Source organism: Pelophylax lessonae (genome assembly GCF_965119305.1).
Source record: "Pelophylax lessonae genome assembly, chromosome: 1".
NCBI classification, from domain to species: domain Eukaryota; kingdom Metazoa; phylum Chordata; class Amphibia; order Anura; family Ranidae; genus Pelophylax; species Pelophylax lessonae.
The window spans coordinates 210,721,180-210,737,821 of record NC_138768.1 but is presented as its reverse complement, the minus strand read 5'-3'; the positions used below and the strand labels follow the sequence as shown (position 1 = coordinate 210,737,821).

The following is a 16,642-nucleotide window of genomic DNA, read 5'->3' as shown; positions in this document are numbered from 1 at the left end:
ATATGGGTCTAAAATTCTTGCAATGATTGGGGTCTTTTCCTGGCTTAGGCAGTGTAATCACAATCACTTTTAACATTTGTTGTGGAAAGGAACCAGAGGATGCTGCTTCATTAAACACCAAGGTCAAATGAGGAGCGATGACATCGCTCATGGCTTTATAGTATTCTGCTGAGAAGCCATCGGCTCCGGATGCCTTGTTATTTTTCCTTTAATAACTTTGGTTGTTTCAGCAGTAGACATAGGGGCATTTAACAATTCTAGGACGTCTGATTCTACTTGTGGCAGGTGTATAGAGGATAGGTAAGCCACTATGGTCTCCTCTGTGGGTTGGGGTGTAGTGGGGTACTCGTGCAGATTGTATAGGGAATGGTAGAAATGTTTAAATGCTTTAGCTATTTCAGTGGGATGATATACTACACTGCCATCTAGTGGGTTTTGAATAGATGTCAGGTTAGTTTTTGTTCGCTGTTTCTGCAGTTTCCTAGCCCAAAATTTCCCTGCTCTATTGCTTTGGGAGTAATATTTAGCGTTTAATGATTTCAAAATCTTTTCCTGTCCTGACATTAGCAACAGGAGCAGTTCCTGCCAGCTCGTAGTAAGGCCTCCATTCTCAGGGAACGTCTTAGTGCTTCTCTCTAAGTTTTGAAATGTATCCAATGGGTCAGTTAAAGCCTGTGTCCTCTGCCCCCATGACCTAGAGGCCTACTGGATCAGCAAGCCCCTAGCCACCGCTTTATGGATACAACAAGTCATAAAAACATCCATAGAGGGTAAAGCATTAAGTTGAAAATATAACATTTTGTAGCAAATGGAGGTCAGAGAGAAAGTAATCAATCCTCGAGAAAGATTTATGCGCTGCAGAGAAAAATGAGTAATCATGTCCATTAGAGTTTAGGCACCTCCACATATCATATAATCTAGATTCTGACACAAAGACTTAAGATGACACTGAGATGTTGGTTTACTAGCTGTGGTGTCCAATTTGGGGTCCATTAAAGAGCGGAAGTCTCCGCACCACAACACCAGGCCTCTTTGTAGAAGTTCAACACGCCTTCGACCTTCCGCAGGAACTTGAGTTGGCCAGTGTTGGGGGGTGTACACCTTTATGTTAGTGTATGTGGTATTGTTGATATTGCATTTAGGGTGACCGACAGAGTTATGCAGGGTGAATGCTACAGAGCTTCCAATGGCAACAAAAAACAACTTTTTTTTTTTTGCTGAAAGTGAGATTCCTGGACACACAATACATCTCCCCACAGTTTTTTTTGCATCTGTCCACAAGGTCCTGCGTTTATAGGAACTATTCAGTCCGTGGGCATTTAATGAGATTATTTTAAGTGTCATTGTACAGGATATATGTCAGATGGCAGTAGTGGAGACTTACTATTGGATTGAAGAGGCTCAGGTAGGTATGTGACTTACAAAGTGTAGGTGGTCTTCTGGCCGGAAGAGGGAGGTATCAGGGTGTAAGAATTATGGTAGTCTCCAACGGATATTCGGATTGATGGTTTGCAAACCCTCAGAACTTCCTGGGGTAAGATAAACAAACACAAACCAACAGAAAAGTCAATAAAAGAGACATAACGCTCGTAAGAAAAGTTGAGCACCAGCTCAACGGGTGGCCTGGACCGAGTTCTACAGTAGGGAGTTCTGCAGATAAAGGACTTTGACAACTTCCTGGGGTATTCCCTCTATCTGGCAGTAGAATCTGTACAGTATGAAGGAAGTCAACAGACAGCGTTTCATCCTGGGATGGACTGCCACTCCTGCTCTACTCAGCTTGGGGATCTGCTAGAGGTGGGCTGATCATCAGAGGGTGGTAAAGGGCCCCATTTCTTTGTCAGTTTAATACCGTCCTCTATCAAGGGGATAGTGAACGATTTCCTATCTTTTGTGATGATCACTTTTGCTGGGAACCCCCATTTGTACACAATATTGGAGTGTAATTTTTTCCACACTTGGATAGTGTGCTGCGACAGGTCTGAATATAGTTGTATATGTGCATATGGATTTGGCAAGGGGAAATTGCGTTTTGAGAATTGCATAAGATCATCTTTCACGTGGTAAAAGAGGATTCTAGCGATAACATCATGAGGGACATTATCCGGTAGATGGGAGGGTTTAGGAAGTCTACGAGCTCTGTTGACTACCACTTCCCTATCTGGGGTCTCCGGCAGGAGAGTGGTTATCATTTGTTGTATATAGCGGCAAAGATCTGAGGTAAAAAACGTCTCCGATAATCCCCTGAACTTCACATTATTCCTCTGAGAGCGGTCCTTTAAGTGAATCCATATCTTCCTCCCTGTCGTTATGAGCATCTACTAGCTCATAATGCGCTCCCGCAAATTTGTCCATTTTGCGTTCCATCTGATCCACCCTATCTCCCAATTCTGTAACATCTACGTTAATACGGGCCATAAATGAGATCATTTCTTTATGTAATGAGCCTTTAAGCGACAGAAGCATGTCTTACATAGTAGTATCATTGATAGGGTGGCCCAATGTGGGGAATTCCTCTAGCGCGTCCACCAGATCCCTAGTGTCATCTAGACTTGGGGGTATGTCCTCCCCATGTTTCTCCCCTGGTGCAGGGGAACTCTTTTTTTTAGCTTTCTGTGGGCTATTTAGAGGGGATCCACTATAAGAAGGGCTTTGGGGGCGCCCCCAGGGACCTGTAGTGCCGTGTTTGCTTCCTCCATCCTCTGCCCTGATAGTGCACATGGGAGGATGAGGGCCGCTATCGCCATCTTGGCTCTGTGTGCCTCTGGCCGCGGGGAAGAAATCAGTAAGTCTCCACAGACAGGAGGAGGTTTTCCTCTTCCCCATTGTGTTCCGCTGTGCCTGCTCTAACTGTGAAGGCTCTGGCTGTGGAGTTAACTTCCGTCGCTGTAATAGCTCCCCAGGCTGTTGGTGTCCTCGGAGCTCGCTCAGGCTGCGGTCATCTCTGTCGACTGCAAGCTCCGCCCCCGGTAACAAACATTATTAAATAATATCTTTTAATTTTCATTACATGCCTTTTTACCTTGTCATTACTGAATCATTGTTCTTTTCTATGCAATTCAGACAGACCATGGCTGGGGGTAGGGACAGGCAGGGTGCTGTAAACATCACAGCACCCTGTGTTATGAGGCAGGTGGAAGCCTGTCGTGCAGAGAAGTCTTACCGTTGCTGGTGGGCGGAGCTTGGATGGAAACCAGAGGTGAGTAGCGCAGGCTAGCCTGAGGTGCGAGGTCTAAGCATCCAACGGTCTTCACCAGAGCCTCTGATGGTGAGGATGGATTTGGCTGCAGGTGGATACCAGGTCGCGGTCCCCAGGGTCGCCCCACCAAAGGGTAACCGGTCAAGGTCCGAAGATGGATGAGCCGACAAGGAGAATCCAGAAGAGTAGTCAAAACGAGCCGGGATCAGGACGGGCAGCAAACAAGCGAGGTCAGGGATGAGCCAAAGGTCAACAGGTGTCAGACAGGAATCAACAGGAAGCAGGTTCGGAACACAGGAGAGCTGAAGACAACACAGCAAAGTACAAATGCACCAGCTGCCTTTAAATAGGCCTCCTTTGGCGCCAAACGTCCGGGTCAACATGTGAAAACGCATAATGTGCGTGGGGTCACGCACGTTAGCGAATGCGCATGCGCATTGGCTAATGCGTATTAGCCAGGCGCTAATTCGCGCATGCGTATTAGCCAATTAGCGTCTTCTAACACCCTGCCTCAGTACTCCTCTCCTGATGTAAGCAGTGGGCTGGCTTTTGGGAGAAGCTGTGCAAAAATGAAAATGCTGTGGTGGGTGAAAATCAGTATGAAGGAGTCGGCCTTCTAGGCAAGCTGTATTTGCATGCAGACTGCTCCATGTAGTGGTCACATGTGATGCTGAGCCCACTTGGTTGAAAGAACTAAAATCTAAAGAATGTAAGGAGTGGGTGAGGGAAGTCAGTCTGGGAAGATAAAGGGTTCAATTATTGTAGCACTGTCCCCGTAGGGCTTGCTGTATGATGACTTGTTGGGCCTCCTCTGGTTACCAGCACACAGTCACTTAGGGTACAGATCACGCATTCATCCCTACTCCCAATGACTTGTTGCTCAATAAACAGTCCAGGGATATTGGTTTTTAGTATATATTGTGGAACTTGGATGAGAGAAGGGAATAGTGGGATACTCCGACTGGAACTATGTACATTGGATAAGGACAACTCTCACTTGGCCTCACCAGGTTGCTTGTGGAAGTAGTCTCACTGCTTAATCCATGCTGCCACATGTATGGAAAGGGTTACGTCTCCTTGCTCTTTTTTCTCTCCAGCAACAGACTTGGTAAACTATATTATCTTCAGGATACTCTCTAGCATCCCCTTTACTGACACCCATCCACTGACTCTTCTAGCTGCAGGGGTGCCCCCTCAAGTAAGGCCCCTTTGTACAGATCTGTACCCACTGCACTGCAGAATCGGGTCCTCCAGTGTCTCCACACTAAGTCAGCTCCACAGGTCCTCCGGGTTCAGTTCCTCTCTAGCTCTCTAGGCCCTCAGGTCGACTACCTGAGGCCGCATGGCACCTCTGCAGCCATCCTTTCATCCGGGACTCCGCTATCCAGACGAAAGACTCCGAGCACATGTGCACCGGGATTTTATACAGTATCCCAGCATGCATCGAGGAATTTTCCTCCGCCAAATCACCAGGGCTGTATTAAAAGCCTGTGCACTCATTTGCCCGGTTTCCTCCCACTGTCCAATATGCCTCCCTATTGGACCAGTGTAAAACTCTCTACAGACAGACTGAGTTGCACCTGAGCACATTGAGCAGACCTCACTAGCAGATCCTGCTATCTTGTAGGCAGAGAACAATATAGATTTACCGGCAATCCCTTTGGTAACTAGACAGGATTCAAAACTATACTTTCTCTCTAGCACCTACCTAGGAGGGTGCTACATTATGCTGGATGTCCTTCAGCCAAGAAATGAGACAGGCTCTAACTGACTTGCTGCAACTTCTTGTGCATACTGTGAGAAGCTTGCTGTATGCAGTGAAATCAGTAAGCCATTTCAGTACATCAGAGGAGCCTGTCCAACTGTGCAAAACTGAAGGCAAGGCTGGAGCTCAACTTTAACAAAACATATATTACCTTTAGATACATTTTAAATTATAACTAAAGGCAGTTTTAGACAGAGTGGAGATGGTTTAGAACACCTCTTGGGTTGTCACTGCTTTCTGTGCCCCCATTAGGGAGATTCACTGCCTCTTTTTGTCCTGTTTAACATTATCATGGAAAGTAAAAGAAATTCCCAAATTTTGGGTTGTCCCTAGAAAAATAATAAAGGGAAACTTTTCCAAGGAGGCCACTAGTTCTAGTAACCTTTGGGGGGCTGGGGGGCAAGGGATTCTCTTAACAAGTTGCCGACCGCTTACGATATATTTACAGCGGCAAGCTGGCTCCTACAGGCAGAACGACGTAGGGCTACGTCGCTCACTCTAAGAAGGCTAGGGGGCTCGTCAGCAGGAAAGCCGATGCGTGTGTCAGGCAGCTCTAATTGCCGCCTGACACTCTTGATCGTTGCCTACTGAGAAAGAAGGACAGTCGGGTGTTGTAAACACAGCCGACCGTCCTTCTCCCTGAAATGATCATAGAGATCATGTGATCCTTCTATATAGGATCACATGTCTCTATGGTCATTTCATAAGCCACTCCCCCCACAGTTAGAATCACTCCCCTAGGCTCACATTTAACCCCTTGATAACCCATAGTGTTAACCCCTTCCCTGCCAGTGTCATTATTACAGTAACAGTGCATATTTTTAGCACTGATTACTGTAGTAATGTCACTGGTCCCCCCAAAAGTTTCAAAATTGTCAATCAAGGGTCTGACCTGTCTGCCGCAATGTCTCCGTCCCGCAAAAAAACGCAGATTGCCGCTATTACTAGTAAAGAAAAAAAAAACAATAAAAGTGACATAAATCTTTCCCATAGTTAGTAGATGCGATATCTTTTGAGCAAACCAATCAAAATACGCTTATTGCGATTTTTTTTTTTTTACCAAAAATATGTAGCAGAAAGCCCAAATTTTTTTGAGAATGTCATATAGCAGAATGTGAAAAATATTGTTTCTTTTTCAAAATTGTTGCTCTTTTTTTGTTTATAGCACAAAAAATAAAAATCGCATAGGTGATCAAATACCACCAAAAGAAAGCTCTATTTGAGAAAAAAAAGGGCGTAAATTTTGTTTGGGTACAGCGCCGCACAACCGCAACAATTGTCCGTTAAAATAACGCAGTGCCGAATCGCAAAATAGGGCCTGGTCATTAAGGGAGCAAATCCTTCAGGTCTTAAAGTGGTTAAATTGCAGGGATTTCCTTTTGCTTCCTGTTATTGCTATGAGGCAGGAAGTGAAGGTAAATCTCCACGATGGGACACAGATGGCAAACAATCTGACAGGGGTTATAACTCTTCCTTAATCTATCCAAAGTGAAAACGTTTTGCCTATAGTTCTACTTTAACTATTATGCCATATTTAAAGTGATTATAAAGTCTAATTTTGTATACTTTGATAAAAATAACAAACATGTTATACTTACCTGCTCTGTTGCAGTTGGTTTTGCACAGAGCAGCCCAGATCCTCCTCTTCTCTGGGCCCTTTTCGGCTCTCCTGACTCCTCCTTGTTGTCAAGTGCCCCCACAGCAAGCAGCTTGCTATGGGGGTACCCAAGCTGAGTAACAGCTCCCTGTGTCCATTCAGACATAGAGCTGGGGCCCTGCCCTGCCCTCTCTCTCTCCTGATTGGCCAACTGACTGACTGACAGCAGCGGGAGCTAATGAGGCTCAGGTAAGTATTAACCTTCCTAGCGGTATTCCCGAGTGTGGCTCGGGGTTACATTTCAAAGCCAAAAGCAGTAACCCCGAGCCACACTCGGGGTACCGCCAAAAGCATCGCTGGATCCTGTAAAAAAGGTTTCTTACCTTGTCACCGGGATCCAGCGATGTATCTCCGCGGTATGCGGAGGCGGATCTTCCTCCCGATCCTCTCCGTGCCCCGACTTCCGTCTCCTGCGATGTGACGATCGCAGGGGGGGAACCGGCGGCAAATTCAAATGTAAAACACACCAAACACACTGATACCATTCAAAATAAAATAAATTCACATTACATTGCCCCCCAGTGCCCTTTCCTGCAGTTTTACTGTACTTTTTATATATATATACGTATATATATATATATATATATATATATATATATATATATATATATATATATACGTATATATATATATATATACACATATACATTAAAAAAGAATATGCAAAAGAAATGACTATCAAATATGGAGACAATCCATAAATAATAATAAGGATTTGGTCCCACCATATGGCCATATCGTGCTCAAGCCCACCACTACATCAAAGTACCCCATTGTCAGTGGGTCCTACACTATCCATAAAAAAGGATGAATCCAGCCTTTCTAACCCTTGGAGATAATACTCCTTGCTGGGAGAGATGTGCAACTGCACTACAAGGGACTCCTCCTATATCTACTTGATAGTGGACACTGATAGAGTACAGGTGTGTGTGGGGGGTGGGGTGCTCAACTTCAGAAGTCTGGTCAGACCGAATACATAATAAACAAGCAAAAAGTTGGGGGAGCACACCCTGAACATGTATATCTAAAGCCGGTGCAGCTATGAACCAAGCGACATGTATATTAAAAAAGAATAGCGCACACATGCAAAAGAAATGACTATCAAATATGGAGACAATCCATAAATAAAAATGGGGATTTGGTCCCACCATATGGCCATATCGTGCTCAAGCCCACCACTACATCAAAGTACCCCATTGTCAGTGGGTCCTACACTATCCATAAAAAAGGATGAATCCAGCCTCTCTAACCCTTGGAGATAACACTCCTTGCTGGGAGAGATGTGCAACTGCACTACAAGGGACTCCTCCTATATCTACTTGATAGTGGACACTGATAGAGTACAGGTGTGTGTGGGGGGTATATAATATGCACTAATCATTTGTTGATATTATACATTTTCTGTGAAGCATTACATTTTCATTATTAAAAACAAAAAACTTTAGATACTTTTTTATGAAAAGAAGTGTGCTTTTAATATCTCATTTCTTAATAATGTAAATCCTAAGTGCATTTTTCTGTTACATTGGACAAAACGATATGTTAGAATGTTAGGGAAAAACATTAAAATTTTGCATAGAGTAGATTTTTGGCTTGGATGTTTCAACTGATTGTTAAGGCCTTAGAAAACATTTGTTTTGATTTTATCATCGTTAGTAGGTGTTTCATCATTGTTGATAGTAGGTTGTTCAGCTGGTTTGCCTTTTGGTGGTTTGGCCTGCAGGAGGAAAAAAAAATGTTTTACCATTAATAAGGTGTTTGTCACAAACATAATTTTGCCATGATCGTGGATAGCTTTGAGAAGTGAACATTGTCAGCAGTGAAACCTATCAGCCAGCAACACCCACTGCGGGTACGGGAAAGTGTGACATGTTAATAAGGGGAGTTCAGGAGTGGACGCAAAGTACTTCTATGTGCACCTTACTCTTAAAGCTAGTTCTAAATTGGGGTGATTCCCATTTGTGTTTAGCTTGCTAGAATTGGCACAGAGACACATTGGGTGCCTTCAGCTTCCATTGTGCCCTGTTAGGCCCTTGGTGTGACCCTGCGCTATTATATAAGAATAGCATGCCTCCAGGCATACCTGTCCACAAAGCCAAACTAAAGTCAAAATGTAACAGGTTACGAGCAGGCAGGCTTTTATTGCAGAAGAAACATATGTAGCCAGGTGCAGCTGGCTGCATCCTTAGGTCTGGTATGGAATTGGTGAGGGGCACCATGCCATTTTTTTTTTTTCATTTTGGTGTGGGGTTCCCCTTAAAATCTGTTTCATTTTCTGATCGAATTTGTGTTAGAAACCGATCAGATATGTGATTCAGATGCGTTCTCATAGAAGGCAATGAGCCTTGAATTTGCATCTGAATCACACCGCAGTGCTCAGAAAATGCACAGGACATAGATGGAAGTTTGGCTGGTCCCTACTGAACCAGCTGAATTTCGATCCATGTATGGCTGGCTTTAGGACTGCACTAAACAAAGAGACCTTGACAAAGCAGTGCAGCTTCCACATACAGTATCTCACAAAAGTGAGTACACCCTTCACATTTTTGGTAATATTTTATTATATCTTTTCATGTGACAACACTGAAGAAATTACACTTTGCTACAGTGTAAAGTAGTGAGTGTACTGCTTGTATAACAGTGTACATTTTCTGTCCCTTCATTATAACTCAACACATAGTCATTAACGTGTAAACTGCTGGCAACAAAAGAGAGTACACCCCTAAGTGAACATGTCCAAATTGGGCCACATTAGCCATTTTACCTTTCCGGTGTCATGAGACTCGTTAGCGTTACAGGGTCTCAGGTGTGAATGGGGAGCAGGTGTGTTAAATTTGGTGTTATCGCTCTCACTCTCTCATACTGGTCACTGGAAGTTCAACATGGCACCTCCTGCAAAGAACTCTCTGAGGATCTGAAAAAAAATAATTGTTGCTCTACATAAAAATGACCTAGGCTATAAGAAGAGTGCCAAGACCCCGAAACTGAGCTGCAGCACAGTGGCCAAGGCCCTACAGCGGTTTAACTGGACAGGTTCCACTCAGAATAGGCCTTGCCATGGTCGACCAAAGAAGTTGAGTGCACGTGCTCAGCGTCATATCCAGAGGTTGCCTTTGGGAAATAGACATATGAGTGCTGCCATCATTGCTGCAGAGGTTGAAGGGGTGGGTGGTCAGCCTGTCAGTGCTCAGACCATACGCCGCATACTGCATCAAATTGGTCTGCGTGGCTGTCGTCCTAGAAGGAAGCCTCTTCTAAAGATAGTGCACAAGAAAGCCCGCAAACAGTTTGCTGAAGACAAGCAGACTAAGGACATGGATTACTGAAACCATGTCCTGTGGTCTAATGAGACCAAGATAAACTTATTTGGTTCAGATGGTGTCAAGTGTGTGGGGGCGGGAGCCAGGTGAGGAGTACAAAGACAAGTGTTTCTTGCCTACAGTCAAGCATGGTGGTGGGAGTGTCATGGTCTGGGGCTGCATGAGTGCTGCTCACACTGGGGAGCTACAGTTCATTGAGGGAACCATGAATGGCAACATTACTGTGACATACTGAAGCAGAATCCCCTCCCTTCAGAGACTGGGCCGCAGGGCAGTATTCCAACATAAGGACCCCAAACACACCTCCAAGACTACCTAAACCCTATTGAGCATCTGTGGGGCATCCTCAAATGGAAGGTGAAGGAGCGCAAGGTCTCTAACATCCACCAGTTCTATGATGTCGTCATGGAGGAATGGAAGAGGACTCCAGTGGCAACCTGTGAAAGTCTGGTGAACTCCATGTACAAGAGGGTTAAGGCAGTGCTGGAAAATAATGGTGGCCACACAAAATATTGACACTTTGGCCCAAATGGGACATTTCACTTTGGGGTGTAATCACTTTTGTTGTCAGTGGCTCAGACATTAATGGTTGTGTGTTGAGTTATTTTGAGGGGACAGTAAATTTACACTGTTATACAAGCTGTACACTCACTACTTTACATTGTAGCAAAGTGTCATTTTTTCAGCGTTGTCACATGGAAAGATATAATAAAATATTTACAAAAACGTGAGGAGTGCACTGACTTTTGTGAGATACTGTATATGTATGTAAAAATATTATGCAACTCGGCTGCAGCACCTATCAATGTATGTCAGCACAGTGGTGAGGATTCCTTCATCCACCTTGTGTGGATAAGGGAATCCATACTTTGTTTTGTTCAGCTGGCTGACTGCTCAAAAAAAAAAAAAACAATCATGTTTGGCCAACCTAAGCCTTTAGACCCCATTCACACTAGCGCGACTTGTCAGGCGACTTGGTCGCCTGACAAGTCGCGGTGGGTCGCCTGCCATTGATTAGCACAGGACCCGTTCTAATAGGAGCGACACAAGTCGCTCCGACTTAGAAAAAGGGTCCTGTACTACTTTGGGGCGACCTGGAGGCGACTTGCATTGACTTCAATGATATGAAGTCCGTGCATGTCGCGCCGAGGTCGCGGTGCACGCTGTGCACCGCGACTTCACAGGTCACCCCAGCAAGTCGTGTCGCCCCTGTGTGAATGGGCGCTACTACTATACATATTTTGTGTGCTGTTTTCTTCATACCTCTTCATATTTACACTCCCAATAGAAACTGGCTTTACTGTCCACGTATAGGAGAATCAGGTCACACAAAAGTGTCACCTACAACAGAGAATACGCAAGGTTTTGTCATTAGACATTTCAGTGATAGAGAGAAAAACACACACATCCAGGAACTAAACATTGCATGCTTGTAAAAAGACTAGCTGGTTAGTGGTAGGTCAAGGATCAAGGTGACCAATCTATTTGGAAGCACTTTCAAATCATTAGACTTTATAAAGACTGTATATAGTATTAGAAATTAAAATCTGGTGAAGGGATCTCACAATAGAGTTTTCGTAGCAGGAATAATAAGCCAGCGTGTGATTCAGCATCTAGAAATAATCGAAAATTAACATATCAGACTTGGGTGTTGACCTTTAGAAAAATGTAAGAGGTGTGGCTGAAAAGAATTATGCAGCCAAGCCATGTCCCTTTATTCTGCATCTTCTCACTTCACAGCTCTTCAGTTATTTTTTCTGCAGGTTTAGGTTTAGAGAATTAGCTTTTAATAAATGTAGGGGGAACACATAACCTTATGACATCTGCCTTTTCTGACCTTGTTCTTTAACCGCTACCTTCAAAAGTCCAGACCAGTGTAAATATTGTATTGTTTGCATTCCGCCTGCATGCAGTCTGCGCAGCACAGTGCAGACAGTAGTATGACTGTAGACTGGGATATAAAACAAGTAAGGAATCAGAAATACAATGGTTTCAGATGTGTATTCTGCTTTCTGTAATTGGCTGACTGGTATCACATAGGATAGGGAAATGAGCAGTGCAGACCAGTTTAATTTATGCAGTGGTTTCCTTTTGTCAACATGTGGGTCGGTACAGCGTGGTGCGGTGGCAGAAAACACTCAGTTCAGGTGCAGACAACAGAACATTATTGAAACTGAAGTTCGGCAAAGCACAATGCAGAAACCCAACTGGGAGCACTCAAAGGATATAACAGCAATGAGTAGTAACAGAAGATCTCCGGTGTGCAGACAGCATCTGTCTTGAGAGGTGTAATGCGGCCTCGCCGGTCCATACCCAAATGGAGAGATTTCTAGGTAGGATGGCATGTTCCTGCACTTTCTCTACTTGTCTATAACCTCTCCTTGATGCTAAGCACTGTCCCTGACAGACGGATGACCTGTTCCTACTCCACCCACATGTTAAATGCGTGCCAAACCTGGAGCCAGGGTCTTAAATAGACTCTGCATGACTCAAGATGGCCACCAAAGTCACATGGGGTGCCAGCATCCAATAGGATGCTGCCTTTCTGTGACCCAGGAAACCATAGAGGAACTAGGTTCCTCTCGACTTCGTCCTCCACCTGCATTGCCGCTGCGGAATAGCACCACCTTCATTGGAGAAAAAAAACTGCACCTGCCTACAGACAGTTTTGTCATCCATTTCGCCTGTGATTGTATTGGTGCTGCAATGCTTATAAATCCCCATGTTTGTTTCCTGGTATTGCAGATTTTGAATCAAGCACATACTGTACAGTATATAAAGAGAACATGCGTCTTTTGTTTCTAACAATCCTGATCTGCGGTCATGTTGCTTCACTGTATAGTGCAGACTGCAGACAGGCAGAATGCAAAAAAATAAATGGTTTACACTAGTGATGTATGTGCACAACGGTAAATCATTTCATTTCATCATGATCGTTAAGTTATAATGATTAATTTTTGGAACGATTCATTATTTCAGGAGTGTACATATTCATTGTTCTGAATTGATACGTATTTTCGGAAGTTCTGTTTTCATTTGCCATGTTATTAAGTTAAATTAATTTCCCCATTCCCAACTGACTTTGTTTGTTGAGCCGTGCACATACAAATTAAACAAATGGTCCTTCAACCCCAATACATAAAGAATCTTATTAGAATATTCATACTACTCTCACTAGAATAAAAAAGAATGGATCCGAATCAATTTGGATCATTCTTTATTTTTTTCCATTATTTCGGATACTTCAAACAGTAACATAAGACAGAAACGATTGCCTCATCTCATCCAAATGAAACAAATGTATTTGTTGCTTTTGTTATAATTTATTTAATATTTGTTGAAGTTCGTTACAAATTTCATCCGAGTTTCAATTCATAATGAATTGAATCGCACATGTCTAGTTTACACTGGGCTGTGTCTGTGATGAAAGGTCTCAGAGGTAACAGGTATATTCGCAAAGTCACTTAAAGGTAACATGTATTGTAAGTACAGCACAAAATCATCAAAAAACAATGTATTACTTACACTACCCAAAAAGGCACACCCAGTTCCAAGACTTACAGCCGTTGGGACAATACTAAATCTTCTTGCCTGGACATAGAAGGTAGAAGGTCATCCAACAGCAAATACTAAATCAATGCAGTGAGATATGTACTCGTTGAAAACCAACCTCTCCTGTCACTGATATCTCGAACCGGATCCCATAGAGTTTAAGGAGGTCTCTGTTTTCTCGTCTTTCTTTATCCCAATAATAAGTAGCCGTTCTGCAAAAAAAGCATAAATGGGAGTAGTTTGTGCTGTAATCAGTGAAGAGTTATTTATAAAGTAATATTATTGTCCTTACAATCGAAGTTCAGATACACACAATTTATTTTTTATATTTAGTTTTGGAAAGAGTGGGCAAGAGTTGGCTCTTTTGCCAAGTTTTGTACTGCTTTCTGTATCTCTATTAGCAAGATTTTGCCTCGTTTTTATCCCAGTAGCATTGGGGGAAAAAAATAATCAAATGGGGGTCACTGTGATAGTAAGACAGGCATGGTAAAAAAATTACGTTTTACTGTCTCTGTCCCCTTCGGAGAATTGAGTTCTAATTATTTCCATTTGACAGCCTGCAACAGGGAAAGGACTTAACGTAAACTGTCCAAAGTGCACCAAAGACAGCAATAAATGCCTAACAAAGAGCATAACCCTTCTCCTCTTTGTCCAAAAATAGTTTGGTTAGATTATGAGCTTTATGGTAGAACTCCAATTGCATTATTTTTAGTTTTGGATAGAGTGGGGAAGGGTGAGGACCTTCGGTAGGTTTGTAAGTCAAGTGGAAATATTTCCTCCAGATTCCTGACCTGGTGACTAAAACAGGAAAACTTCCCAATGGGCATTGGGGGGGAGGGGGGGGGCACAGACTGCAACAATTTAAGACAGAGGGTTTAAATTGCACTACTATTAAAAGTGCTTTTATTGGTCTGCATCACTGCTGGGGAGATTGCCTTTATTCCCTGGACTACACAATAGTAATTAAGAGGACTGTGGGCAAATGAGGGATATCTTCCACCAGAAAGAGATTAAATATTGAACACTTCCCAATTCAATCTAAAACTGAAAAAGTTCTGGGCAGGAATTCTAATGAAAATATATTTTTTTTATTTAAAACAGTAATTATAAAATGAACAGCAACATATGAACCTAACCTGAAATTATTGTTTTTATCTTGCAATCCAAAGGAGTATTGTGGTATGCAGATTTTTGCTTGATCCAAATTGCATTTCCACTCGATATCAATTCTAACAACTCCACCCTGAAATAAAAAAAGTAAATCTTCCGGTTAACCCCCAAAAATGTACCTACATGATATGAATCGCTAGTGCATTTTATCATTTGCAGGCTTGAAAGAGAGGTCTAGATAAAATTCTTAAATATTAATTAGTGTTCATTGGACCAGTGTGTGTGTGTGTGTGTAAGGGGGATGTCAGACTGTTGGAGACCCGGGTCTCTGTGTTGTGTATCAGAGCAGGGGTCCAGCTCTCCAGCAGTGTTAATTTTGTCGACTAAAACCGACTAAAACGTTTTCGTCGACTAACACAATTCAGATGACTAAAATACGACTAAAACTAAAATGGCATTTTAGTCAAAAGACTATAACTAAAACTAAATCGAAATTTGCTGCCAAAATTAACACTGGTGCATGCTCAAAGCTTAATGCCATAAATAACATATTATATTTTTCACTCCAGGACCAGCAGTAGTATATAATGAGTTTGGAAATTGTAGAGAAATGCTTAAATAATGCATTACAAATTACAATTGAACTACACCCATTCGATTATAGATGACTAAAATGAGTTTTAGTCGACTAAAATGAGTTTTAGTCGACTAATATGTAGGACGTTTTAGTCGACTAAAATATACTGGAGTTTTAGTCGACTAAATACGACTAAAACTAAAACACTTGCAGAAGACTAAAATGGGACTAAAACTAAAATGCCATTTTAGTCCTAAGACTAAGACTAAAACTAAATTGAAATTTGCTGCCAAAATTAACACTGCTCTCCAGCATGCTACCCCCCCAGATACTTTGTCCCTTGCTGCAGCACATAATACCCAATGCCTAAAAAAAATAGAAACAACAAGTTTATTTATTACTGTATTTGCACATAATGATTGCAATAAATGTAAAACGTTTACTGGAAGACCCCAGAACAGCATCTACCTTCCTGACAATTCCCAGTCAAGACACTAATTTGCATCTTAATTACAGGTAAGTTTAAAGAAAAGTGAAAATATACCAGAAGAGACAGTTCTTCAAAGCTATTTTTAGTTTTTGCTATGATATTCTTGATTGTGAAAACTGGACAGTACGGGCTGGAGACGGGATCATATCCACAGCTCTTAAAATAAGTATCATCCGATGTCTTCAGTGTGTTTGCCCTTTTGAAAAAAAAAAAAGACACCATGACCTGGACATTTAAATCTGAATAATCTGATTACTGAAAAAATCAAGGCAAGTTACTTATGTGTACATCAACTGACCTTTCTCAATCTTCTTACCCCAGAGGGACCCCTAAAATAATATTTAGGTTTCAGGGAATCCTTACCAAAACCAGTTAATTGAAGCTCAATGGGGAAAATGTCCTTTACATTGATTGTCAGTATGAAAATGGAACCCTGAGGCTGGGTTCACAATAGCTGTGCCTGCGGTTCACAGCAAGGCATCCGGTGCGTCCCTGTTCACTGATTCAGTTGCGCATCGGGTCCAAATTTCTTCCTGAATGTGCACCTGAAATAGAGCCAAAGACACACAGGACCCTTTCCAAATGCGGACAGCGGCCGCCCCTGAGCTGTGTGAATCAGCTCCATTGAGAGCTGGTCACTCTCTCTTGTTATACGAATTGTAGGTGGGGAAACCCACATCCTATTCGCATATGTGTGAACCTGGCCTTAGTGGTGGTCAGAATGCCACTCTTCCATTTGTAGTGCTCACTGCTCTAGACGAGTTGTTTGTCCACCCTATGGCCTCTTATTAGTATCATTATTTTCATTATTTTTATTACCTCCATTATTTTTCTTGCTTCGGTGTGTCGCTCAAGACTCTATTTCTTTTTCTTACCTTCTTCTGCTCTCTTTGCATCTTTTTCTAGTCTTAACCATCTTAGGTCGTCTCCTTTTTCTCTTTTCTCTCCCTTCTCACAAATTCCTTTATTCAA

At 42.7% G+C, this 16,642-nt stretch overlaps 1 protein-coding gene across 1 annotated transcript in view; it reads right to left on the bottom strand.

Annotated features, from left to right (window-relative positions):
- Positions 1–8,242: 8,242 nt before the first annotated feature.
- P2RX6 (purinergic receptor P2X 6) overlaps positions 8,243–16,642 on the bottom strand; it is a gene marked incomplete at its 3' end in the record, with an annotated part of 83,232 nt that continues 74,832 nt past the window's right edge. The window contains exons 7-12 of the mRNA XM_082243599.1: positions 15,725–15,866; positions 14,630–14,736; positions 13,612–13,705; positions 13,467–13,532; positions 11,205–11,282; positions 8,243–8,338 (exon numbers count right to left, since the gene is read on the bottom strand). Of these exons, the coding sequence (XP_082099725.1) occupies positions 8,243–8,338; positions 11,205–11,282; positions 13,467–13,532; positions 13,612–13,705; positions 14,630–14,736; positions 15,725–15,866 (583 nt within the window). The remainder of the gene's footprint in view (positions 8,339–11,204; positions 11,283–13,466; positions 13,533–13,611; positions 13,706–14,629; positions 14,737–15,724; positions 15,867–16,642) is intronic.